Source organism: Babylonia areolata, chromosome 23 (assembly GCF_041734735.1).
Source record: "Babylonia areolata isolate BAREFJ2019XMU chromosome 23, ASM4173473v1, whole genome shotgun sequence".
NCBI classification, from domain to species: Eukaryota; Metazoa; Mollusca; class Gastropoda; order Neogastropoda; family Buccinidae; genus Babylonia; species Babylonia areolata.
The window spans coordinates 13,311,313-13,338,916 of NC_134898.1; the positions used below are offsets into that span (position 1 = coordinate 13,311,313).

A 27,604-nucleotide genomic window follows, 5' to 3' on the forward strand; every position below is an offset into this window, starting at 1 on the left:
ACAACAAAAACACAAACAATACTAACAAAAGAAAAAAAGGTGAAAAATGGTCAAAAGCGCTTTTGTACTATGTTTGCCAACAGCTCTAGCCCAATATGAAAAGCTGAGATGTGGGCTGCAGCAAAAGAAAACAAAACAAAAAGAAAGAAAACAGTAATTAAAAAAATCCCCCAAAATCAACATGTATAAAAAAAAAAAAAAAAAAAAAAAAAAAAAAAAAAAAAAAATCAATCGTCATACAAATCTAAGGCATAGTAAACAGAAGATCTCCTCTCAAAGAAAGAAAAGAAGACATACCCCATCCTACAGATCTTAGCTCCCCCCCCACCCTACCCCACCCCACCCCCCTAGCCCATCTGGCTATCACAATGAGCTTGGACAGCAGAAGCGCTTCATCATAACCAAAGGACCCCGGCACAGAGCATGCCCGCAACCATACACGTACGCACAGCACCTGAGGAGGCGCACGCACGCTTAAACACCATGGCAACAAATACCGCAGACAACCACCCACCAGGCTCCAGCTTTTTGTCACACACACACCACACACACTTTAGGCGCTGTAGTGACCAGCTACCCGGCTCTTCTTCACTTCTCCTCTTTCACACCCCCTACCCAATGCTGTCAGGACACAAGAGCGCTTGGGGCAGAGGAGGAGGAGGAGGAGGAGGAGGATGTGGTTTGGGGGGCTGGAGGTGGGGTGGTGGTGGTGGTGAGGTGCTGGACCTTCTCCTCCACCCTCCCCACCAGCTGAGCGTTGAGCTGCCGCGACAGGTGAGCCTCCACCAGAGGCAAGGCCACGGAGGAGGGAGTGGAGGGGGCGGGGAGCTGGGCCACGGGCACCGAGTCCAGACCTTCGGCAAACTGCTCCACAAACTGGTGCCTGGGGAAACGAAGAACAACAGAAACATCATCAACAAACATTTGTTTGTTTTGTTCATTTCTCTTTGTACATTACTGCCCACAGAGACTGTTGTCTGGGGAAACGAAGAACAACAGAAACATCGTCATCAACCATTTGTTTGTTTTGTTCATTTCTCTTTGTTCATTATTGCCCACAGGGACTGGTTTCTGGGGAAACCAGGAACAGAAGAAACACCGTCATCAACCATTTATTTTGTTAATTTATTTTTCTTCCTTTTTGCCAACAGGGACTCGTGCCTGGGGAAACAAGGAACAACTGCAACATTCAACCATTTGTTTTGTTAATCACCTTTGTTCCTTGTTGCCCAAACAGGAACTGATGTCTGGGGAAACAAGGAACAGAAATATAATCATCAACCATTTGTCTATCTATCTTTGTTCCTTGTTGCCCAAACAGGGACTGATGTCTGGGGAAACAAGGAACAACACAAACATAATCATCAACCATTTGTCTATCTATCTTTGTTCCTTGTTGCCCAAACAGGGACTGATGTCTGGGGAAACAAGGAACAACACAAACATAATCATCAACCATTTGTCTATCTATCTTTGTTCCTTGTTGCCCAAACAGGGACTGATGTCTGGGGAAACAAAGAACGACAGAAACAGAGTCATCAACCATTTGTCTATCTATCTTTGTTCCTTGTTGCCCAAACAGGGACTGATGTCTGGGGAAACGAGGAACGACAGAAACATAATCATCAACCATTTGTCTATCTATCTTTGTTCCTTGTTGCCCAAACAGGGACTGATGCCTGGGGAAATGAGGAACAACACAAACAGAGTCGTCAACCATTTGTCTATCTATCTTTGTTCCTTGTTGCCCGAACAGGGACTGATGTCTGAGGAAATGAGGAACAACTGAAACAGAGTCATCAACCATTTGTCTATCTATCTTTGTTTCTTGTTGCCCAAACAGGGACTTGTGTCTGTGGACACGATGAACAGCAATGAAAAAACGAAAAAAAAAAAAAAAGGGAAAAATATCTTCAAAGGAAATCATCAACATGAAGCCAAACTGTAACATAATACAGCAGAATCAATATGAAACATACATTTTTTTAATGCATAAAAAAATAAATAAAATAAATAAAACACAAACGGTTTCTGACCATTCTGTTTGCAGCTGGTTGTCCATGTCCACAGGAGACGTGTCCCGAAACACTTTCTCTCCTTCGTTCACAAGGCTACACACCACCACCGCTCCAAACTGATCACAGACACATGGCCCAAAATAAAGGTTAAATTTAATATATATATATTTTTTATTATCAAGCAGGATACAGATAATATCAAGAATACACAGGTAACATCAATAATAGTTACATAAAACAAAAACTTACATAATCATTTACTAATCTGTGCTATTTAGCATCCCTGAAATCAGAAAAATGTTTATTTTTGTTCTTGTCTGTCTGTTCTTTCGTCAATGTGGTTTCTTTTTTGTGTGCATAGTTCCACTGGTTATCAAGGGTGTTTGCCCTTCCTCATTCTAATGTTTTTTTTGTGTATGTGTAAATCATTTTGCATTTGCACAAAAAGCCTCAGGACATTAACCAGCTTTAACTCCTGTGTTTGTTTGAGGACATTTCTGGCCCACACTTCCCTTGCGATGCCATTAGTTTGTACTTTAAAGAAACTGAAAACTAACTGCAGACTGGCATGTTGACTGCATTTTCATCAGTCACTTGATTTAAGCTGTTGATCACTGGACTCTACCACCTTACAAAATGTGTGGTTGATTAACTCTTTGGAGATGGACTGATGCTTAACATCATCAAAAACAATACAAAAAGATACCACTGTGTTCAAGGGCTGCATCTCCCAAATTCACTCATGTACAAGTGGGCTTTTACTTGCATGACCATGTAGGCAGCCACACTTTGTTTTGAGGGGTACATGTAAAAAAAAAAAAAAAAAAAAAAAAAAAAAAAAAATTCACACCTGATTTCTGAAGAGTGGCTGAAGAAAAGCCCCAGTCTGGGAGGGTTTCTCCCCCTTGAGGACGACAAAGAGACGCACGAGAGATTCCAGGTCGCTCCCCTCGATTGCACTGCACACCGGTCTGGTAAGGCATTTCAACCCCTGCAACACAGTGTGATAAGGCATTTCAACCCCTGAAACACAGTGATAAGGCATTTCAACCCCTGCAACACAGTGTGATAAGGCATTTCAACCCCTGCAACACAGTGTGATAAGGCATTTCAACCCCTGAAACACAGTGATAAGGCATTTCAACCCCTGCAACACAGTGATAAGGCATTTCAACCCCTGCAACACAGTGTGATAAGGCATTTCAACCCCTGCAACACAGTGATAAGGCATTTCAACCCCTGCAACACAGTGATAAGGCATTTCAACCCCTGCAACACAGTGTGATAAGGCATTTCAACCCCTGCAACACAGTGATAAGGCATTTCAACCCCTGCAACACAGTGTGATAAGGCATTTCAACCCCTGAAACACAGTGATAAGGCATTTCAACCCCTGCAACACAGTGATAAGGCATTTCAACCCCTGCAACACAGTGTGATAAGGCATTTCAACCCCTGCAACACAGTGTGATAAGGCATTTCAACCCCTGCAACACAGTGATAAGGCATTTCAACCCCTGCAACACAGTGTGATAAGGCATTTCAACCCCTGCAACACACTGTCATAGGACATTTTGAACAGTTTCATGAAGATGTTAAAGCTAGCAGATTGACCCATATATATGCAACACATCTGCTCTTTAATAAAAAAAAAAAAAAAAAAAAAAGAAAAAAAAAAAAAAAGAAAAGGAAAAAAAAGAAAAAGAAAAAAAGGCAGATGCCTAAACAGCACACAGTGGGAAGGAATTCTGAACCCCTGAAACACTGTTTCTATGTTTCAAGTGTTTATCATTATTATTATTTTCATTTTCTAAAAGGATAACAGAGGGAAGAGAAAGGAAAATATGGGATGTTTCAAATGTTTATTATTATTATTATTTTCACTTTCTAAAAAGATAATAGAGGGAACAGAAAGGAAGGTATGGGACGAGGGTGAGAAGGAAGTCTAAGATGTTTGAGGAGAGAGAGATGAGACAGGGATGAAGAGGGATGACAGTGAAGGAGGTGGAGGGAAGAGGCAGACAGAACTCAGAAAAGCACCAGATGATTGCGGATGGGCGAGAACTCAAGCTTGGATAGCCGAGGACTGAGAGAAGAAATGAAAGGAAAGGAATACAAAGAAAGAAGAAAAAAAAGAAACAAAAAACAACAGAGCTTTAGGGCTGGTTGTTTTTTGGTGCCATACTCACATCCTCCATGGTGTCCTTCTTGACCAGGGCATGCATGTGGTGGAAGAGGATGCACAGAGCCACATGCGCCTGATTCTGGGTTTCAGAACAATCCAACTTTATACACCAGCAGTTAGTCTCCAGTGGTAGTCTAACACTTTATGTCTACATAAAAACCCTCATATACTGACATAGCAACAAAATTCTAATATTTGACTAACACATTCTGCACATCTACATCCAGAATTCTCACACACTGACACAGCGATCATATTCTTATGTGCTACAAACACATTCTGCAGGCCTATATCCAAAACTCTCACCTACTAACATAGCAGTCATATTCTAAAACGTTTTCAACACATTCTGCAGATCTACATAAAAAACTAAAACATACTGATCATATTCTAATATGTTAAGTTCTACATCTAAAACTGATACCAACAGTCTGACACAAATTTAACTTACTGTCTGCAGCAATAACAGATACAAGTCTGCATCCAAAACTCACAAACAGCAATATTCTATTATCTTATGGACCTAAATCCAAGATTCCTACAGAATGACACTCACACAAAATGAACAAAAAGACATGTAGGAAGATAGCACAAAGCATCATCTGCTCATTTCCATCATGTATCCAACCAGACAACGTTGTATAACATCAAAACACAGAAAAATAGAGAAATTATCTTTCCATGTCCTCTGGAAATGCATGTCCATGTCAACCATTTGGGTATTTAGTAGTAAGTTATGTAACTGTTTCTTTTTATCTATTTATTTCTTAATCTTAACAAATAAAACCATATGCTTCTAGACACATCTACACACACACAAATCGGAGATCAAAAACAAAAACTTGGCTGGCAAAGTATGCTTTCATATAAATGCAATGCAAGCAATGTAAATAAACATATCATGCATTGCTATTTCACACAGCTCATCCTTGCACAGCACACACTCACGCAGTGTCATCTAGATCGTTTCTCTCAAATCATAATCAACAACTATCAATTTAGGTTACCGCTCTAACATATGAAATACCTCACTTTAATGAAGAAAAGAATTTACCATCAGTCCATTTCCCCCCTGCCCTCCCTCCCCCACTAAAACTTACTTTGCTGAAGAGAGGTAGTTCTGATCAGCTAATCCCCCCACCCCTAAAAACAACCACCTTTTGTTGAAGAGGAGGAGTTACCATTATTTACCTGTACCCTCACAAAAACAACAAAATAACAACTCACTTTGCCACTCTGCTAAGAGAGGTAGTTACCATCAGCTCATCTATAGGAAACCAAACAAACAAACAAGGCTTTGCTGAAAAGAACTAAAAAAAAAAAAAAAAAAAAAAAAACCAACCAAAAAACTCACTTTGCTGAAGAGAGGGAGAACACGGCCGAGGAGCTTGCGGCCTTTGCGCACCCCCATGATGTGCAGGTACTGCTCAATGCTCTCGTCACAGGTAAAGTACTGGTACAGCTGACCTATCATCTCCTGTCGCTCCATGAACAGCGGCATCCTGCCAACACAAGGCAACCAGTGTCATGAGGGAAGTAAAAAAAAAAAGAAAAAAGGATGCAGTTGCTTAACAAAAAACAAACAAACAAAGAAAAAAATCCTATTTATTACCTCTGTCATCAAGTTATTTCATCAGTCATGCAATGCAATCTTTCATCAAGTTACTTCATCAGTCATGCAATGCAATCTGTCATCAAGTTACTTCATCAGTCATGCAATGCAATCTGTCATCAAGTTACTTCATCAGTCATGCAATGCAATCTGTCATCAAGTTACTTCATCAGTCATGCAATGCAATCTGTCATCAAGTTACTTCATGCAGTGCAATCTGTCATCAAGTTACTTCATCAGTCATGCAATGCAATCTCACAGACATATGCCCACATGTCTCTCTCCACCACACACACACACACACATACCAACTCCCCTCCCAAAAAGAAAACACCCAAATCAAACGCAACCAAAAGAAAAAAAAAAATCTATCCCGTACAAATATCACCAGGAATAAAATTAAAAATGTTAACACTCTCATACACTGCACAGACAACTCGACTGACCTGGCCTCATCTGGCAAGGCCAGCACCTTCTTCTCAATGTCGTCAATATCCAGCAGTAATGTGTAACCCTGGTAGGAAGAAAACAGACGCTGTGATATGCAATTCACATTTGCCCCACACGGGGTAAATACATACATTCTGAATACCAATAACTGCAAAGTTAGAAGTTTCATACATATCAATGAAACATGTGCCATGTAAAATTTTGACATAAGCAACTTGCACATCATAAAGTAAAGATTCAACAATGCGGAATTAATCAACATCCACAAGTAAAGTGTGGACTGTTCAGAAATGTAGTGAACATCTTATCATTTCATTTTCACAGAATTTTGGAGGCTGGCAGAATTCATTTTCTCAAGCAGAGAAAATGTAACATAAATGAGTTCTTATTTTTTTCACTTCACAAAGCAGAAAAATTTGAAGTTTCATACATTTTAATGAACTGAATGTGTCACACAAAATTTTGACAAAAGCAACCTGTGCATCATCAAGGTTAAAAAATGCAGAATTAATGAACAGCGAAAAGTAAAGCGTGGATTGTCCAGAAATGTAATGAATATCTTAATTTCATTCTCACAGAATTTTTGGAGATTGGTAGAATTCATTTTTTTCAAGCAGAGAACATTTATTTTTTGAGTTCACTTATTTTCTAAACTTCACATGGTTTACTCAATACAACCAACAAGTGATAACAATGTTGCTTAAAATATCTATCTTAAAACAAAACACAAACACACACACAAAGTACGTAATGTTACCGAGTTCACTTAATTTTGAACTTTACATGGTTTACTCAATACAGCTGACAACATGTGATAACAATGTTGCTTAAAATATTTATTTTAAAACACACACACACACACACAGAATACGTAATGCAACTGAGTTCACCTATTTTCTAAACTTCACATGGTTATTCAATACAGCTAACAACACGTGACTAACAATGTTGCTTAAAAAAAATATCTTAAAACACACACATATACACACACCAACAACAAAAACAAAAAAGAAAGAAAGAAAAAAAGAAAAAAAATCACCTTCTCGATGTCCATCAACAGCTGTCGGAACTTGCGCAGCTCTTTGCTGACGTTCTTCTTGGAGGTGTCTTCGGTGGGGGAAGAGCCACGCGACACGTCGATGATGTGCCGAGGGTTGTGCACGCTGGCCGTCGTCAGCCTTCCCAGGGATCCCTCAAACTGGGCTGGAGAGTGGGAGAGGGAAGGAATCAATCACCACGGGGAAAAATACCTTACTCGAATTAACAACAAAAATCATTTACCCCAAGGCAGAATACCTTCCTCTGTTTAGCGAAATTTGCTTATCAATGTTACAATTCCTTCCATATTTCAACAAGTTCTATGCACAAAAAAAAAAAAAAAAAAGAAGAAAAGAAAGAAAAGAAAACAAATCAAGCTACTATATCCAAGCATCTCTTAAGAACCTACAATTCAAATGAGTATTTTCAGATCCCATCACAAAGATGTACAAATATTCGTAACTTTTGCACGGTAATATGACTGGCCTGTCAGATTTGCACAAACTTCAGAATGAAACAGAACACTGTTGAGGGGAGAAGCTGAAAATGAGAAAGGATTTATCTTGTAATTCAATGTAAAGGATGAAAGCATTCTTCATACATTCAGGATACTGGTCCCCCCTCACTCCCCACCCACACACACACACACAAAAAGGGGTGTGGTGTGGGGGGTCAGGTAACACACACAAAAAAAGGGGTGTGGTGTGGGGGTCAGGTAACAGAGCAGTGTGTGTGTGTGTGTGTGTGTGTGTGTGTGTGTGTGTGTGTGTGTGTGTGTGTGTGTGTGTGCATTTGCACAAGTGTGGATCATTGTACAGCATCTCGCAAACTACCACTGGTCCAGACGACATCTGTAAGCAGCGGCAGATGATACAAGCTGTGTGTGCATGTTGGTACCTGGTGCGTAGGCCTTGCTCTCGATGCGGGCCAGGTTGGGGATGAGGAAGCGCTCCATGCCTTCCACGCTCCCACTCTCACGATGCTGCTTCCGCAACACGTAATACTGCCCATGGAAACAATGCAATCCAAAAATGAAAGAAAGAAAAGCAAAAAGAATCACCTTCTCCATCATCAACACAAACACTGCTATATGAAATATGAAAATACAAGGCAACAAGTAATACTGCCAATGGAAATAACGTAATCCAAAAATGAAAGAAGAAAAGCAAAAAGAATCACCTCAATCGTCAACATAAACACTGCTAATGGAAACAATGTAATCCAAACATGTATCATTAACACAAACATTGCTGTGAGAAATAAGAAAATACAAAGCAACAAGCAAAACTGCTCATAGAAACAATGCGATCCAGACATTATCATCATCAACACACACACACACATAATTGAGGAAATAAGAAACAAAACTAACAGTCAAATCTGTCAAACTGACTGCCACATCTACAAATATAAATAAATAACAGAAGGATAAAAAAAAAAAAGGCCTGATACTAAAACCTATCATACACACTCAATCAGAAAAAGATTATTTATCGTAACATTTCACAGAATGGGAAGTCTACACCGACAAAAAGCAATGAATAAATAGTACCTGCACATTGTGGTATCCATTAAGTTTGGACAACACAATTATATCTGCTTTTAAAAAAAGTAAGCAATGGGTCTCAACCAACAGTCTTGTATTTCTTCACAGTAAATAAATGTAACTCTACAACAAACTGAATACTTACCAAATAAAAAAACCAATATGAATATCACACCAAATCAAACCTGGCATCTCACTGGAATCCCCCCCCCCTCCCCCCAGTCCCTCTGTGACCACCCCCCCACAAAATTCTAGATCAGAAATTATATTCACAGTATTCCCATCATTATTCATGATTGCTCACAGTGTAGTAATAGTCATCCAGGTAAGGATTGTCGGTGTTGAGCTGCAGCAGCTGGATCTTGATGATCCAGTCCTTCTCCTTCTTGGTCATGAGGCCGGCGTACTCATCCTCCTCCCCATCCTCCCCAAGGCGGGGATGCAGGTGCTCCTGACGCTGCGGCTGGTTCTGCCATGGCGGTGGGCGCTGGTAGTTGGTGCGGTACGCCCGGTGCTTGTCGCTGGCAACACCCCTGCAAAAAGGTCGGCTGTTGTGTCCGATTGCAGAAAGATATACATTGACATAATAATAAAAATAATAATAATAATGCAAAGTGACCCTCACATCTCCCAGGCAGAGAGCTTGTGGCAGGTATAAAAAGTTATGCGTAAAAAAAAACGTACATCAAGTACACAATACACAAGAGAGTGCACATAAAGCAAGCAAACAAACATACCCGTACACATACAACCAGTTTAAGTTCAAGAAGCACACTGGTCAATTAGATGGTAGGCAGAATGGCACAGGCGTGTTGTTGTTTTTAAAGAGTCTTTTTTTCAAACTGAACTGGGGAATGCACATGGTGGACTGAGAAGGACGGTTTGTTCTATTTTACTGAGTCAAGACAGGAGAAAAGTGCTGACCTTGCAACTGTATGTTTCTTGGAGGAATCATCAGCACTCTTTGATCAGCAGCTGAGAGTAAAGAACTGAAAGGACTACAGATCCTGTTGTCTGTGTGATAGTGTTGTGGACAAGATGATAAACTAAAGATCCATCTGCAATGTTTATCTGGCATTCGTCAACGAACACATAACAAGACAGTTGGCAATATGTAAATTTTGCATATTCCAACTTTTTGGCCATCATCAACACAAACAGAACATCCTGGCTGAGAATCTCTGCACTACCAGCCTGAAGCTTTTTTGAGGTCAGGGAATAAAAAAAACCAAAAAAAAACCAATAAACAAAACAAACCCACTTCTGCATGCTGGTTTCTTCTTTGCAATAACAAGGGTTGGTTGAGTTTAAAGCCATGGCTGCACCAGTGGAGCTTAGTCTCCCAGACTGCGACAGTAAACCTGTAGCTAATGCAGTTCTAAAGACCTCCCACACTAACCTAGTATCGCCATGATACGCATGGAACAACTCTTTATGACACAGCATGTAGAAAGGTGGGCACGCAGAGGGAATTAACAGTGCTAACTGACAGAGGTTGAACCAAGGACTAGATGGGCGCAATAGCTGAGTGGTTAAAGCGTTGGACTGTCAATCTGAGGGTCCCAGGTTTGAATCACGGTGATGGTGCCTGGTAGGTAAAGGGTGGAGATTTTTACGATCTCCCAGGTTAACATGTGTGCAGACCTGCTAGTGCCTGAACCCTCTTTGCGTGTATATGCAAGCAGAAGATCAAATACGCACGTTAAAGATCCTGTAATCCATGTCAGCGTTCGGAAACAAGAACATACCCAGCATGCACACCCCCGAAAACAGAGTATGGCTGCCTACATGGCGGGGGTAAAAACGGTCATACACGTAAAAGCCCACTCGCGTGCATACGAGTTAACGTGGGAGTTGCAGCCCACGAACGCAGAAGAAGAACCTAGGACTAAAAATGTTTCAGTACTGCAAAAAGCAACACAATTTGACCAACACACACTTACTAGCTGCTCCTTGCTACATTTTGACATGGAACAGTTATGGGCACCAAATCAATCGTTCTATGGAAAAGGAAATTTTCTATCTAAAATTATGTTTAAATAACATACTTACCGTGACCCAACTAGTGCAGACTCCGGCAGGGGTCTGACATTCCTGTCCTGTGCAAACTACTATCCGCCTATGCGGAGAAAACGAAAGTACTACAGCCGATAACCACCAGTAAGTAGGTAACCTCCCCTTTGGAATACTGTTTTTGAGACGAGCAAACAAAAGAAAAAACACCCCAAAAAAAACAAAAACCATAAAAAAAAACCCAAAACACCCACCAACAACACAAAACACAGTGGCAAGGTTCCCTCAAGTCTGAGCAAACAAAATTCCATACTTTTTCTGTATTTTTTTTCCAAAACCCTGCGTTACCTTTTGCAAGACCCAAAGTCATACACAAACATACAAGTGTGCTCAAACACATGCACTGAACAGAATTACACCACAAAATGAAAGGTTGTGAGGGAAAGTGTGCGAGGGGGAGCATGGGGTGTGGGAAGAGAGAGAAAGAAACATACTGTATTTAACTTTCACACCTTCGACTGCCTTTATTTTTCTGTATTTTTACAAAAAACAACAACAACAACAACCCCCCCCCCCCCCAAAAAAAAACCCAAACTTTTCTCAATACTGTGGGTGTTGTGAAAGGTACTACACAAATTTCATCGACTTCTCTAGCCTGGGAAAGTCCTATTTTTTTAAACAAACAAAAAAAAAACACACCCAAACTTTTCTCAATACTGTGGGTGTTGTGAAAGGTACCACAAAAATTTCATGACTTCTCCAGCCTGGGAAACCGTCCTATTTTTTTCCCCCAAGACTTTTGCAGACTTCCTTGACTGTGTGGGAACAAAAGACCCCCCCCTCCCCCAAACAAACCACACACGCACGCACACACAAGCCACTTACTGTTGGTTGCCGTTCTCAGGCCTCCTGTCCACCACAGGGTGTGGGTGTCGCACCTGAGGGGAGGTGTCCTGCAGCACTGGAGGCACTGGCAGCCTGAGATACAGAAATCTTCACAACATGCATTGTGTAGTGGACCTCTATATAGATACACTGTGTGTGGGTTAAAGTTTTTGTCTTGTATATTTCTAAGAAAGAGTAAGTGTGTGTGTGTGTGCGCGCGCGCGCGCGTGTGTGTATGATAAGGTATGGAAGTTTGGGAGCGAGAAGTAAGCGAGTTCTGAATGTTGTCGTGAGTGTGTGCAGTAAAGTTGTGGGAGTGAGACAAGCTTGTATGCAAGAGCTGTATGAAAGGCGAGTTGTTCTGAAAGCCAGGCAGGTAACAACTGACGACACATATTTTAGCAAAGTACTATGAACTGCTGCCATCAGGATGATGCTACAAAACATTTTAACTAAAATGCAGAGCTCAGAAGACCTTTTTACCATGTTCAATTCACCTTTTAAATTCCTGAGAACTATGTATGCATGCGTGTGTTATTATATCTTAATTAAGTGAATATATACAATACTTTTTTTAAAATCAACATCTTATATGTTATTGATTCCTTTTAAATACGTCATGCTTACATCCTTGTGTTGAGTAAATGTCTACGTTTGTTTTGCTGCACCTGATGTAATTTCTCTTAATGAGATAATAAAGTTATCTTATAAGGTATGAGCTTGCATGTGCGTGAGCTTGCATTTGTTTTGTCTAAATTTACAATATCTCATCCACACTTACCTTGTGTTGGGTGGGGTACCCATTGGGCTAAGAGGCAAAGGCGGTGGCAAATGAGGTATAGGTCCAAGAGGCATATGAGGCGGTACACCTGGGGGAGGTGTCATCATTCTATTGCCTGCAAAAACAACAAAAGAAGATCAGCAATGAAAATGGATTGTCCAGAGGACTTTCAGACTGATGAGGCCCAATGGGGGGCATTCAGATAAATAGGAAGGAATGCTTTACAGTCTGATGGGGCCCTGAAAAGGGTGGGAGGGTTCAGAAAAGGAAGAAGAAATTGGTCTGATGGGGCCCTGAAGAGGGTGGTACGGTTCAGAAAAGGAAGGAGGATTGGGTCTGATGGGGCCCTGAAGAGGGTGGGAGGGTTCAGAAAAGGAAGGAATACTTTACAGTCTGATAGGACCCTGAAGGCAAGTGTTAACCAAAAAGGAGGAAGGAATACTTAGTCAAAAGTCACTGTTTTATTAGCTGCAGAATATCAAGTTGCATTCAAGTCATCGTTCTATTGGCCATACAATCAAAATCTTTTCAGGGAATACTATTGTTGACTTTTGTTCCTCTGGACCTACATGTCCTGTCTGAAGATGAAAGCAATTACTGAAGTAATAAAAAGGTGTGTGTGTGTGTGTGTGTGTGTGTGTGTGTGTGTGTGCGCGCGTGTGCATGTTCAGGGGTGTGTGGGTGTGAGTGTCAGTGGTGCAGATGCGGACATCAAGCTATACACCCAGACAACCCACAAATGCTCACCAAAACCTGCGGTGACAGGACTGCTGCCCATAGCAGCAGCAGCAGAGGCCAGGCTGTAGGCGTTAATGAGGCGAGTAGCGTGGGCGGTGGGGATGTGGGGAGGCATGGCCCGCACCAGGGGAGGGGTGGGGGTGCTGGTGCTGCGACCCAATGAGCTGCTCAGGTTCTGGCCTGATAAAGGGAAAGACATTGTTAAGACACACAGTTCTGACTTGATAAAGGGAGAGAGACATTGTTAAGACACACAGTTCTGACTTGATAAAGGGAGAGAGACATTGTTAAGACACACAGTTCTGACTTGATAAAGGGAGAGAGACATTGTTAAGACACACAGTTCTGACTTGATAAAGGGAGAGAGACATTGTTAAGACACACAGTTCTGACTTGATAAAGGGAGAGAGACATTGTTAATGACACACAGTTCTGACTTGATAAAGGGAGAGAAACATTGTTAAGACACACAGTTCTGACTTGATAAAGGGAAGAGACATTGTTAATGACACACAGTTCTGACTTGATAAAGGGAGAGAGACATTGTTAAAGACACACAGTTCTGACTTGATAAAGGGAGAGAGACATTGTTAGGACACACAGTTCTGAATTGATAAAGGGAGAGAGACATTGTTAAGACACACAGTTCTGACTTGATAAAGGGAGAGAGACATTGTTAAGACACACAGTTCTGACTTGATAAAGGGAGAGAGACATTGTTAAGACACACAGTTCTGACTTGATAAAGGGAGAGAGACATTGTTAGGACACACAGTTCTGACTTGATAAAGGGAGAGAGACATTGTTAAGACACACAGTTCTGACTTGATAAAGGGAGAGAGCTGTTTCAAGCACACATGAACCTTCAACAACTTAAAAAAATGATGTTTCAGCAACATTTTTTTTTACAGTTATTCAGTGCTTTATGAACAACAGATGTGTTGTTTTTGTAAAAAATGAAAGTGGCTGCGCAAGACAGCGCATGTGGTTATGGGTGATGCTAATCACACTGGGTGCACACACTTTTGTTTGCCAAAAAGTCAGCATCATTTTACCATGTCGCCAAAAAGAAAACTGCAAGCTCCCAAATGGCCTTGTATGTGGTGTGTTTGACAAGAGTTTTGAGTTTCTGTAATGAAATACCCAAGTCAAACAACAGTGATAAAAGACAGGAAAAGAATGAAAGTTGTACGTTGCCAGTGACAACTTCTCATTGAACCATAATCATGCTGGCTATGCACACAGCAGTTCTGTGCATTTAACGATTATAAAACAGAATTTCTTTTTTTTTTTTGGTATTAATTTTTTTTTGGTTTTTTTTGCAAGAGGCAGAGCAGAATCAAGTACGCCTGTGTGTGATAATTTCTGCCCAAAGCAGAAGGGCTGGCAGGCCTGGGCATGCAGCTGACAGATCTGACATCCTCACCCGGAGTCATTTGCGGTGAACCGGCGTGCATGAACTGCTGCGGTAAGCCCTGGATGGGAATTGGGGAGCTGCGACCATTGGACATGGGCGGCTGCATTCCTGTGGGATGCTGGAATGGCAAAGAGACAAGATTCCTTTACAACACTGGATGTACACAGCCTACAACCAGTAAATGTTAACTCTTGACACAGCATTGAACTAATACACTCAGCCTTAACAAATGCATTCAAACTGCACTATCTTCACAAAAATTTTCATCAAAAAGAAAAACAATTTTCATCGAAAAGAAAAAAAAAAAAAAAAAAAAAAAAAAGGAGGGAGGTGGGAGGAGGTGGGGGGTGGGGGGGTGAATATCTCATGGTTTATGCACAGAAAAAAGAAAAAAAAGGGACCGAACTTTTACAACCAACTTCCAGCAAATATTTAACTCTTTACAAAGCACCACATGCTCCAAGTCTATAACCAATGCATTCAAAGGGCTCTTCCGTATCAAGCACCTTTCCTCCTTTGGCTCTCCATCACTCACCTACTCTGTCCTCTTTCAAAGTAAAACAAAATACCTACCTATTCAAAATGGCATCTGGATGTGACAAAGCATACTCATTTGTCCGTCTCCTCCCACCCTCTGCACTCCCCTTCTGTACTCCCCACCCCCACCCCTGTACTGATGTTTTTAGGTGGTGTGTTCTTGTGAGAGGGTGTTTACTGTGTGTGTGTGTGTGTTCTTTTGTGATCTTTTTAATATCATTATTCATATCTGTAAATTGTAGTATTGTATTGGTGTACATAGATTTTTTCACTTCTATGTCCTCATGGTGGTGAAAAACCACTCTTGTACAGGTGTGGTTCATGTGAGGCATTTTTAGCCCATTATATGGGGAGTTTGCCCCATATAAAAACAATGTATTTTCTTATTATCAGCATTGTTCAAACTGTACTACCTTGAAAAAAAAAAAGCAAAAAAAAGGGCAAAGACCTCATGTTTCTATGCAAAAAGAAAGAAAAAAAGTACAACCAAAAAACACAAGAAGAAAAAGAAACAAACAAAACAAACAAACAAAGAAAAAATGTAAGTAAAAACCAAGTTTCACCTTAGGGGTGACAGGCGGGGGCATAGGGTGCCCCATGGGGTGTGGCCCAGCCATCGGGGGAGCAGGAAATGGGGACCGGGAGGAGGCCCCCATGAGGGCAGACGCCGGAAGCAGCCCCGGGGGCAGGTGGGTAGGAGCAGGGGCGGCAGCCACAGTTGCCTGATGGTTCACAGGCGATGGTGGCACCTCACTGACCATGGGCTGCACGTCGTCTGCCGGAGGGAGTGGAGGAGGGGGCCCTATCTGGGGGTGGTGGTTGACAAACTGAGGGGTGGTGCTGTGCGTGCGTGGAGGCTCTTCTCCACGCAGCTGCCGCTCCAACTCCTCGGCCGTCAACACCTGTGGTGAACGCAGAAGCATAGGCACGTGCAGACATTCAACTATTTCAAGTGAAAAAAATCTGTAAATGCAAACATGTCAAAGATAAAAACAAGAAATGCCTGCACAATTCTTTGAGTGCGAGTGTACAACACCTGAAGTGACTTTCTTTTATTTCTCTCTCTCTCTCTTTTTTTTTTTTTTTACTTTGGAAAAATGTTACATCGCATGATTCATACAGAATATACGCCTGTCCCTACCTCAACCCCAACCCCCCACTTACACACAAATCCACACTCACTCAAACCCACTCAAAACATACAGAGCATCACCATTACACTGTAAAACATTTTTTTCCCCCCAACAGTCACAACAAACGACACTGTTTAAAAAAACTAGTCACAATAAACCACACGCAACACCAGCATTCCAGTGACCCACAGCCAGCCAACCATGTCCACCTACCTGAGGCTTGCGGCCCCTAGAGAGCATCTGACGCTCAATCTCCTCCAGCGTGTGTGCCTGAGGCAAGGCCATGGGGGACTGGTTGGGGAGAGGGGGACGTGCTGCAATGACATGGGTATCCCTCCCCTGAAATGGACAAGGCACCTGGGTGAGGAAGTTTGTGTCAATGTGTCTTCAGTCTCGGGAGTCCGCACCCAGAAAGATTACCACAAACCCCCCACCAAAAAAACAACAACAAAACTCACACGTAAATAAAAGCTATAACAACATAGATTCATTTATGAAAACTGGACTTCAATCGTAACTGAACAGTTTTATTTTGTTTTGTTTTGAACTCTCTCTGTGGGCCAAATGGAGGCTGTGAACTCCAACCTGTTCCCTTAAGGTTATACACAGTAATTCATCGATATTCCAGCTAAGACTACTTCCTTGCTTTTTGTTATCAAGAGCAAAATTACCATTTTCCAGAGTGTGCTTTACATGACTGACATACATGAAGCAGGGCCCAATCCTCTCCTTCCACCAAGTAACCTTCCCTGAATGAAGTTAGGTACCCATTCACACCTGGGTGAAAATGAGTAAAATCAGAGTTAAGTACCTTTCTCGAGGACACAATACCGCAATTTTTGGCCAATAAGGCGCTACTTAAAAAAAATGTTTATACTCAAACCTGACCCCTGTGTCTTACTGGCTATATGCGCCATGTCTAAAAACTTAATTCTGACCATCACTTATGGCCACCTGTCACAAGAAACTCAATATATCACAATAAACGCTTATGATCACACTGGACAGCAACATTTCAGTCTTACCACTGTTTACCATCGAAACTGAATTGAAACCAAATTGCATATTACACCAAATCTCAATTGAACGTTATCACAGTTTACCTGTAGGCCATGAGAAAAAAGCAGTGTCTGAGTTGGGGATTCAAATCTATGATGTGAAAGTAGAAAAGTAAGAAGTGAACTGATCATTTTCGAAAGCAGAACACAAAGCAAAGTGGCGGATGGGAATGAAAGCAGGGTTTGCAGACTGGATTCTGATTTGAACTATTTAATGAACTTGGGTGTACTGTTGACTGAAGGCTGTAAAAAACACACAAAAAAAGCGTCCCCCCCAAAAAAAAACAACAACAACAACAACCCCACAACCTCCCCACCCCAAAACAGAGTAGACAAATAGAGTAACAGAGCCGAGTCAACAAGCAAATGAAAACAAGCTGATTCCGATCAAGTTTTCAGAAGATGTCACTAATCCAAAAACAACATCCGCTGTTAGCAGAGCCATAATAGAGAACTTTCACTTTATGGCAGCTGCGGCTTATGTGCTGTAACACCTTTAGGCTGAAAATTACGGTACCTGACTGAAACTAGATCTTGAAACCATGATAATCACTGTATCAGAGATCCATTGCCAACTTTGGCCACGGTGCTCTTTCTAACCTTAACTAACTTTAATTCCAAGTTTCAGAAATACAGAATTACAGTAAGTGATCTCTTACTGCAGACTGGCCAGCCTTGGCAGTGTCAAAAAGTTTGCGCAGGGCGTCAGCAGGCTTCTGGAACACACTGTCATCGTCTGATGTGGCCCAGATGTTCTTGCTCTTAGGTGACACCTGGAAAAAATCCTTTTGTTGTCCAGCATGATGGTTGGGTAGGCATTATCCAGTTCTAACAAGTCATTCAACTCCAATCAAACAGGAACCAGGCACTTGTCAGCATAAAAACCATGAGTGCCTGGATTCGTTCACCTATTCAGGTGTGTGACTGATTCTACATGTTCATGTGATGTGATGTGGTGTGTGCGTGTGTATGTGTAAAAATCATTTATGAAAGCGTATGTGTGTGTGTGTGCGTGTGCGTGCGCTTGTGTGTGTGCGTGTGTGTGTGTGTGTGTGTTTAAAAATTATTTGTGAATGCATATATGCAATTACATAAAAAAACAAAACCAAAAAAAACCCCCAACAAACTGCTGTCTAAATGTAGTAAAACATATAAATAAAAAAAGGTCCAATACAGGATCCCAGCAATCTAATCAAGCATGCAGCCAGCTATTGCATCATTCCCCTACATCTTTGCATTTGAAAAGCTTTCACAGCACTACATGGAAAGGAAATCAACATTCTGATGATAATACTGCTAAGTACATGTTTTCAAAACTTAAATTTTTTTTTCTATCATAAATTTTCCTTTTCAACAGAAAATCAATGTGTGAATGAATAATAATTGTTCTGGCTATATCATTCTGATGTGTATTACTGTCAGATAAACACAAAGTTGTAACTTCCCAATGTACAAATTATATTTGTGGTCTGTAAACCTCTTAACTCTCTCCGGACGAAGGAATGCATGAGCACTCCTACATAAAATGTATTTGGTTTCAGACGATGGAATGGAATAGCATTTTCAAGAAATTAAAATCCATCACTCGCTGTACACGTGATTTTGTGATTAGCCAAGCAGAGTGCGCTATTCTGGGTCACTCCACAATCGAATGGTATGATTGGTCAGCCTGCCATGTGTGGCCTGTCTCGTACACATGCTGACGAAGTCACTGACCGGTCGTTTGCTTGCGTGCCAGTCTGTTAGCAAAGCGGGCTCTTCTCAAAATGTTGTGAAGCAAACAAGGCAGCGACGGCAACGTTTTAGGGTTGCCGAAGTACTTGAAATGCTACAAACTGAAGGGTCGGACATTGAAGAGGTGGATGATGATGAAGAAGAAAGCGAATTTAATGCAGAAAGTGAGCATGGGTATGGTGATTTGGGGTGAAAAATTGGCAGTATTTTCTACATATGGCAAAACTGTAAAAATAAGATGAGAAATTTGATTTTTTTTTTTTTTATATGTAATCGCTCAACACGTAATAAACCAGTTCTGGAAGTTTTATTTTCTTACTCTGTATTTTGTATTTTTTGTAATTTTTTTCCAATCCCTTACAAATGGGCCGTCTGTGGGGAAAAGCAAAGGAGAAAACTTGTCGTCCCGAGTGAGTTAATGGAAAAACAACAAATTAAAAAACAAAACAAAACAAAACAAAACAACCAACTCCCCCCCCCCCCAACACACATGAAAGTCCTCCACCTCTTCCTTTTACCTGTGCCAAAACTGTGCACACGAAAAGTCCAAACACATACAGTAACATTTCCTACAGAATGTACAGGCTCGTCACCTGTTCAATCACAAAAACCAATGGAGCAGCAGGAGGTAGGTGTTTAAAAAAAAAAAAAAAAAAAAAAAAAAAGTTAATGACTCGGCAAAACGAAAAAAAAAGAAAAGAAAAAAAGGCAGCAGCAACAGAGAACGGGGTCTGAAAGAAACCAAAAACTGAAGAAGGGGAGAAAAAAAGGACGGCAAAGAACGGGAACACTAACACAAGTGGGAGGGGTGGAGGAGGGGAGGATGGGAGCACCCACACAAGAAAAACGGGGAGGGGGCAGAGGGGGGATCTTACCAACTGCTGAGTATCCATAAGAGCAGGAGGGGAGGAAGGGCCAAACAGCTGGTCCAGGTGCGCTTCTCCATGCTGTCAGCAAAACAACCATGCGGGATGGGAGTTAGTCCAGTGAAGGCAAAATGTACCGTTAGTGTCTTTCTAGTCTGCAGTTTAACACACTATGTTGATGGCCCCCTTTGCTGAGCTCAACTGACCATGAACCCATCCTTCTCACCTTCATTCGAATCAGTTTTTATATATTTGTATAAAAAGACTAAGTGCGGGGATCAGGCAAGTGAGATACAATATATTTATGGCTTGTCAGATCTTTCATCTAATCACCTTATATATTTACATAAGCAAGCTGTGGATCTATTTCTTCATTTTTTTTAATTAATTTTCTTTTTTTAAATTCCTTTGTATATCTCAGAAGTCTCATGGCAAACATTTATCTTATTTTGTCTTGTATGATTAACTATGGGTTCGCTGAAAAGGAAACCAATCATTATTTGGAATACTGGAAGCTAATTCAAAGTGTGCTAAACTGACCCGAAACTGTGTATTATGGGCAAAAACGTTTAACGATTAGTTAGTAGTAATCAATGCAAATATGTGTTCCTCAAAGGAAAAACAAGAACAAAAGACAAGCCAAGCAGGTGGTTAACTGTGATGGGAGAACAGGACAATAATAAAAAAACAAAACAAAGAAAAAAAGAAAAAAAAGAAAAAGAAAAAAGAATAACAAAACTAACACTTTTATGGTCTTTAACACAAACAGGATCAAACAACAAAATGGTTAAAAAACCAAAAACAAAAAAAACCCACAAAAACAAAAAACATAAGACATTTCACTATCTAAACAGAAAAGTGCTCTTCTGTCAAACATGCACAAGGTTCTCAGAGAATCTCAAATAATAATAATAAAAAGAAAAAGAAAAAAAAAGAAAAGGAAAAACAGATTATATGACACAAAAGCAGACATGCTGACTAGCGCACAAAGAGGAACATTCCTGCTCCACATAAGAAAGCCTGATTCAGATTACCATGCTGGGATTTCAGCACTGAATCAAAACAGACAATGCTAAACAGAAATATATGTACTGATACACATATCTACATTCTAGCAGAGCAGCCATGCTCATTACCATCATCTGAAACAAAGCACCTGATGGCAACCCACCCATGCTAGAGTCAAAAGTGGAGCAGGGTGGCCAAAAGCCACAAAAGGGTTGGTCCTCATAAAATTCTGGTGGGAGGTTGCAGAAAAGAAGGGGTAGGGTGGTTAAGACAGTGAAAAAATTGAACCCTGAAACGTTAGTAAGTAAAAAAGTTTGAAATTTGCGATGTGCAAACAACCAAGTGGAGACCAGGATGCATCTGTCAGACAAGATTTGACAGAGCACACCAAAGTTCTGATCATTGGTTCTGAATGGGATATACACAAGTTTAGTTTTACATGGAAATTTAGATCCGATAAAAGAATAAATTAAAAAAACAAACACGTAACAAAAATTTGCCTTTTTTGCTCGGTCAAGATATAAAGTCAATCATGTTCTCAGAAAGTGAGCTGTCAAGCTTTTCTTACAACTTAGATCATCCCCCTTTAGAGGAGAGAGCGCTTCAATGATATTCTCTGCCAAAACGAAAATCTCTGTACCAAAGTATAGACAATAAAGTTTGTGTATTGTATTGTGTATTGTATTCTCGTCTTCATAGTTTTAACTGATCCGACAAAATGTTTGCTGTGCATCTGGTTTGTGTCTTCGAAAAGAAATCTGTCAACTCATCAGTGACAAAAAGTGTAAAAAAATTAAAAACACACGATTCCCGTCTGTTGTCTGTCAACCCTGGGTTTCAAGAAAATAATGGATGATTGGCCGTTGCCATTCCCAGCAGTTGATCACTGTGAAAAAAGTTCACTGACAGGTCGGGGCCATGCCCCCTTGAAATGTCTCTGGCCTCTGGCCTTTGACCAAGTTTCACACCACTCTTCCATGAGTTTATCTCTCCACCCCCCTCATCTCAAATTTCATGAAAGTACTGTGCCTTCACTGTCAGTCATGGTCACTTGTTCAGAAATGATGTCTGATTTGATAGATGGATGTAGAAAGTGCTGAATGTTGCTGTCAGTCTCATCACTATCGTTGCCATCATCTTCAAGTTTGAAAGAATCTTAAGAAAAGACAGATCCATCTCTCATTATACTAATACATAATCATCAACACAGCTTGCAAAGTTGTGTAAATCCGCCTGACTGGGAACACTGTCTTCACTTTACAAAGTGTCTGACGCCTTTTTGTCAAGTGAGGCAAGTGAGACAAACCCTCTTTAAATGTGCGCTCCAAGTGGTCCAGTTCGCAAATCATTTTTGAGAAGGAAAGGGTCTTCCATCTGAAGAATGCTCACTTAAATAGTGTGTTTATAATCCAAACACATTAAACTAACCATTCGGGGTCTGTTTATGTACACTGTACCAAACTCCGATGAAGGAAAAATCAAAACAGACGCAGGACGTCAGTTGACGTCTCATAAGCACTGAACTGGTTAAGAATTTTTCATATAAATCAGCTGCGGTCTATAATTTTCTGAGCAACTGGCCATCACTGTGATTCTCAGTGACGTCAAGAAGTTTCAAGGCCTCATAAAAAAACAAACAAGTATATAAATTTGAATTACAGTACCAACCAACAAAACAAAACAAAAACAAAGCACCCCTCCAAGAAAAAGAAAAGAAAACACCACCACCACCACCACCAACAACAACAAAACACAGAGGAAAGCAAGACCTGTGCATGTATCACACTGTGACACTTTATCAACAATGACACTCTTCTCTGTGCTTCAACGACACAACACCGGTCAGGCACAGAGGAACTAACCAACCTGCTTCCCTGAGTGAGGTATGGGTTGTCCTCTGCCAAAGAACTGCCGGCCTTTGTCATCCTCCTCCGTCTCATCCATCATCCGACTGATGCTCTGTTCCAGCAACTCCTGGGGAAAAGATAGGGGGGGAAGAGTCAGCAATGACCCTATGCACACATCATACACTCCTTTTTTGCCCCACATTATGACTAAATATATCAAATTATTACTGGCTGCAAGGTGCTTTGATTCATAAGGCACATCCTTCATGTGAAAAAAAACAACAACTGATTTTAACACTACTCAAGAATACTCAAGGCGCATCATGTTAATAGTTGCACATCAAAATGATGAACAAGTCATCAAGCATAGATAGGTCAATCGCTGTCACTGGCATGGCCATACTTACACCTTCAGCATTAACTCACTCTGGACGAATAGTTTTCTCCCTTGCTTTTCCCTACAGACGACCCATTTGACAGGGTTAGGAAAAAAATCACAAAAAATACAAAACATAAAGTAACTGAATGAAACTCACTGTACTTGACCCACTGACCCCTTTCCTCACATCGTGTGAACGCCCACCCCCTTCCCTCTTCACTGCTCTCAGAAGCTGAGTCACTGTCAGCACCTTCTTGCTGGTAGCTTTCTTCACTGCAGATACTATATTCAACGTCTTCATCATCCTAGTTGATGTCAAAACCTCCAGTCTGAAGCATTTCAATCACTTCAGCAGCAGTAAAAGCCACTGTTGTGATCTAGTTTGCTCCAAAAATTTCCATTTGTATCGCCTGTGGCGCCATTTTCGATACGTATACAGATTAGCTTGTCATGTGGGGTGCTGAACTTGCTGGCTCGCTGGCGAGTGTGTTGTTATGGAATCTCAAGAGGAAACTTTCCATTCGACCCTTGACACGATCACAAGGCCCGGTGTAGCTATGATTGTTATGTTATTCCATGAGGAAAACGTCGAAAAATTTTTAATTGTTGAAACCGCTTTTGCGTTCCCTTCGTCCGGAACGCTACCTTACGTCATGAACACTATTGTCTTCCATTGTCTGGATTGAGTTAAGATGGTGTTGAGGCTCTGAAATCAATATAAGAAATTGCTTCTCATGCTGTATCATCTTCTAGCCTGTCTGCTCTCTTGATCCCAGCCTTCTTGAATTTGTCCTGTCTTTGCTCCTGAGAGAGTGGGTTTTTAAAAAAAAATGTGCATGTAAGTTGTGAGCTGTTTTCATTCATCGCCTTATAACCTGTAAAATAAGGAAATTCCTTTTCTATGGAACAAATTATTTACTGGTAGATCACAAAGAGTCACATTAAAAAAAAAGGTAAGTACAATCTTGTGTCAATACTTTTAAGCCAAATAACACAAACCAGAAAAATTGTTTAACTTCTGTGTTTTGATCACATTACAAAGGTTTGGAAAGCTGTGAAACTGTTCTGATCACATTACAAAGACTTGGAAAGCTGTGAAATATACTTTTCACAATTGCTAAAAACTGCAGTCTCTTTCTGACATGCATGCTTTTTCAGTATGTGCCCTGCTTAGAGTATTGTCATATCAGAACATTGAAACATAGAGCTATAAAAAAAATTAAAAAAAACAAAACAAAAAAACTTTCGAATTTAAAAAGGTTTTATCAACCATGCATAAATCACAAATTTTGTGAAAATGACATGAATTAGTCCAGTACTTTTTATGACAGAGTATGTAAAGATTGGCAAAAAATATCACAATCTCTCAAAAAAGCGGGCAAAACAGGTAGACAATTAAGTTCTAGAGATATCTCAAGATATATATATATACAAGACAGAAACATAATTCAATTTGTATTGTACTTCTTTTTCATTGCTCTTTAAGAGAATGCACAATTTTCTGAGGGTGGGGGGATTAACCATGTATCATAATTCTGAGGGCAAAGAGAAAGAAGAACCTACCTCTTGACTACGGAAGGAGCGCTCAGCATTGCCATAGCCGGAGTCCTTGGTGTGGTCAGGGACATGGAAGTCGAAGAAAGACTCCCCCTCCAGCTCCAACTCTGCCAGCCGTTTGTGCTCCTCCTCATCCCAGTCTGTCAACAGGAGATAACAAATAAATCGAGGCAAAGCCTTCGTCTTCATGGCTCACAAGTGAATCCTGCTCAACAACAGAACAAAATATGCTATGGGTGGGAGAGGACTATTTACCAGTGCTTACATATGTTGATCCAAATCTTACATAAGTCAATCCAAATAACATATTTACTTTCCATCAAAACAACTATCTGTCAAACCAAACGCTGTGCTAAAAACTGAAAATTCCATCTTGAATGTGTACAAAATCACAACACAATAATTTGCACTTAAGTGTGTGTGAACATTCAAGTTTATGTTAGCAAATATGCTAGTACAAAATGCCTGAGCTTAATGTATACCCAGACAAGAGCGCAAATACCAGTCCACTACTGTTTTAACTAAACAGTAAAGCTAATAGTTATAAATAATTAAGTGTAGCACAACTGAAGGAAATGTTAACTTTATGACAACATGAACATACCATGCACATATGTGTGGAGCTACAAGCCCAGGAAAAGTAGCAGCCGTAGTAGTATGCATGTCTGTGTGATCACATGATTTGCCGTTTGACACATTACATGCACATCTGTGTGCCAAGTTTTCACTAGAAACAAAATCTGCCCATTAACTATAACAGTCTAGGTTTTTCAGCCATCTATCTTCAGAGTAACTGCTAACTTCCTTTAATCTAAAGCAGTTTATATCTAGCAAAATCCAAAAATGTTAAAACAATGCACTTGACGCCAGTCATTTTGCTACAAAGTTAGCGTCAAAGCAAACGAGACTGGTGGTCATGCACTTCAAGAAGCTGTTCAAAGTGGTTCTTATGAGTAAAGCTATACTATAGACACAGAAAATGATGAAGAATACAGGGAAATGAAGAAAAGTTATGTGAAGACTAAGTTTTAATGATGAAAGTAGAAAAAAAAAGAAAAAAAAAAAAGGTGATGATAATGACAAGACATTTCTCATTTTCTGTGTGTGCTTTGTGCAGAACAGAAGTTTTGCTTTTATTCAGTTAAGGTGTCTTTGTTCTGTTCAAGGCTGGTGAACAGGAAAAAAGTTACACAAACGTGTGATAAAAGAAAGATTTTTCTTTCCAATGACACCATACACTTATAATGAATCTGTAAATAAAAGTCGAAAATCTCCACTTGAAAAATATTAAAAATAGCCATTTCCATGCTGCACACACCCGCTGAGTACCCGCGCCCAAGGTGAAAATCTATCCAGCTCAGACAGGAGGTAGCAGAGATAAAGACTGCCATAAAAAGCGCTATATTTTCGAATAAGTTCTGCCACTTACTTAATTAAAAAAAAAAATCAAAAAAAAAAATCAACATCTCATATCGTGATGGTTATCCAACCTGTGATTATCTTGATCCAAGAACTCTCCCCCCCCTTCCCTCCCATCTCCTCCATACCCCCACCCCATTGACAAATAGCATCTAAAGTAATTCTAAAACATACATTCTTCACAGTTCCTGAAAGTTTCATCTATTGTATTGTATTCTACTTGTAATACATTGGATCGTATTGCACTGTATTTCTTTTCACAATAGGATTCTGGCTTCTTTCCCCTTATCACCACTGGGAACAACACCCATATATTACCACTATGCTATAATTCTTGAATGTGGAAGCAGAAATGAGAAAAGCCAACAGACTGTCAAAACCATACCTCCTTCACAGTTTCCAAAGGTCTCATCATTGAGGAGATCAAATTCTTCCTCCTCTTCAGGTGCTTCAATCAGCTCATTGTCCAGGTTCTCTTTCGCCCCTGCTCCAAGAGCCTGCAAGTGCAACAATACACACTAACACACTCAAATTAGCTCACTATTCTTTTTCTCCCTTTGACAGTGTCAGAGGTGACTCAAACAAACCATGTGCACAGGCAAATTTATCATCATCATATTTATAAACTGCTTATATTTACAATAATTTGAATAAAAGGGCTTAACTGTTAAAGTAACTGAAGTTAAACACTGTCAAAACTGACCCCGAAGAATATGAAAAAAAAAAAAGGAAAAGAAAATTGGGCAGAACACTAGAACTGTAGAAGTACCATCATATTTTTGAAACTCATGGGGATTCTACAAGACATTCCAAGAGTCCAAATGGGTTCAGTCGAAATCTATATCACCTCATTATTTCTTATCTAACTGTTGTGTCTGTGTGCACGCGTGTTTTATTAAAAAAAAACAAAAACAAAAACAAACAAAAAAGTATCCAGCCGATGTTAGTTGCAGCACAGAAACATTTTCTCTGATTGATGATTCAATTACGAACACGAGTTCAATGGAAAGTAGGTCGAAGACAAACGAGGCTTTTTAACCACGCACGCAAGTAACAGAGAAAATATTCTCACCATAAACAATTGTTTTTGCTGAAGTTCGGACATATCCTAAAATACGGGAATGTTTTGGCATTACAAAACGAGAACTCAAACCGTTTGGGCTGAAACCACGACCTGATAAAATTCGTGAACACTTACGTCCACACATGCATTATATATTTTCGCACTGTTTGCGGCAATATTCGTCGTCGCCACTACAACAAGAATGAAGAATAAATTTCCCATAACAGTAAAAATATAGTTGCTAACCTAATTACAACACATGTATACTCACAGAATCTCGTAAACTTGACATCACATGGGCTTCGTTTACCATGGGAAAA

The 27,604-nt window shown here is 40.4% G+C and overlaps 1 protein-coding gene across 1 annotated transcript; it reads right to left on the reverse strand.

Annotated features, from left to right (window-relative positions):
* Positions 1-208: 208 nt before the first annotated feature.
* On the reverse strand, positions 209-27,604 carry LOC143298052 (uncharacterized). The gene is made up of 21 exons (XM_076610718.1): positions 27,556-27,604; positions 26,607-26,718; positions 24,809-24,942; positions 22,886-22,993; positions 20,021-20,092; positions 18,071-18,184; positions 16,567-16,692; positions 15,784-16,122; positions 14,693-14,801; positions 13,276-13,446; positions 12,529-12,643; positions 11,748-11,840; positions 9,154-9,382; positions 8,201-8,306; positions 7,305-7,468; positions 6,262-6,329; positions 5,558-5,705; positions 4,208-4,282; positions 2,869-3,009; positions 2,037-2,134; positions 209-883 (listed from the first exon to the last, which is right to left on the reverse strand). Exons 1-21 carry the CDS (start codon positions 27,595-27,597, stop codon positions 625-627), a joined length of 2,823 nt encoding a protein of 940 aa, XP_076466833.1. The 5' UTR covers positions 27,598-27,604; the 3' UTR covers positions 209-624.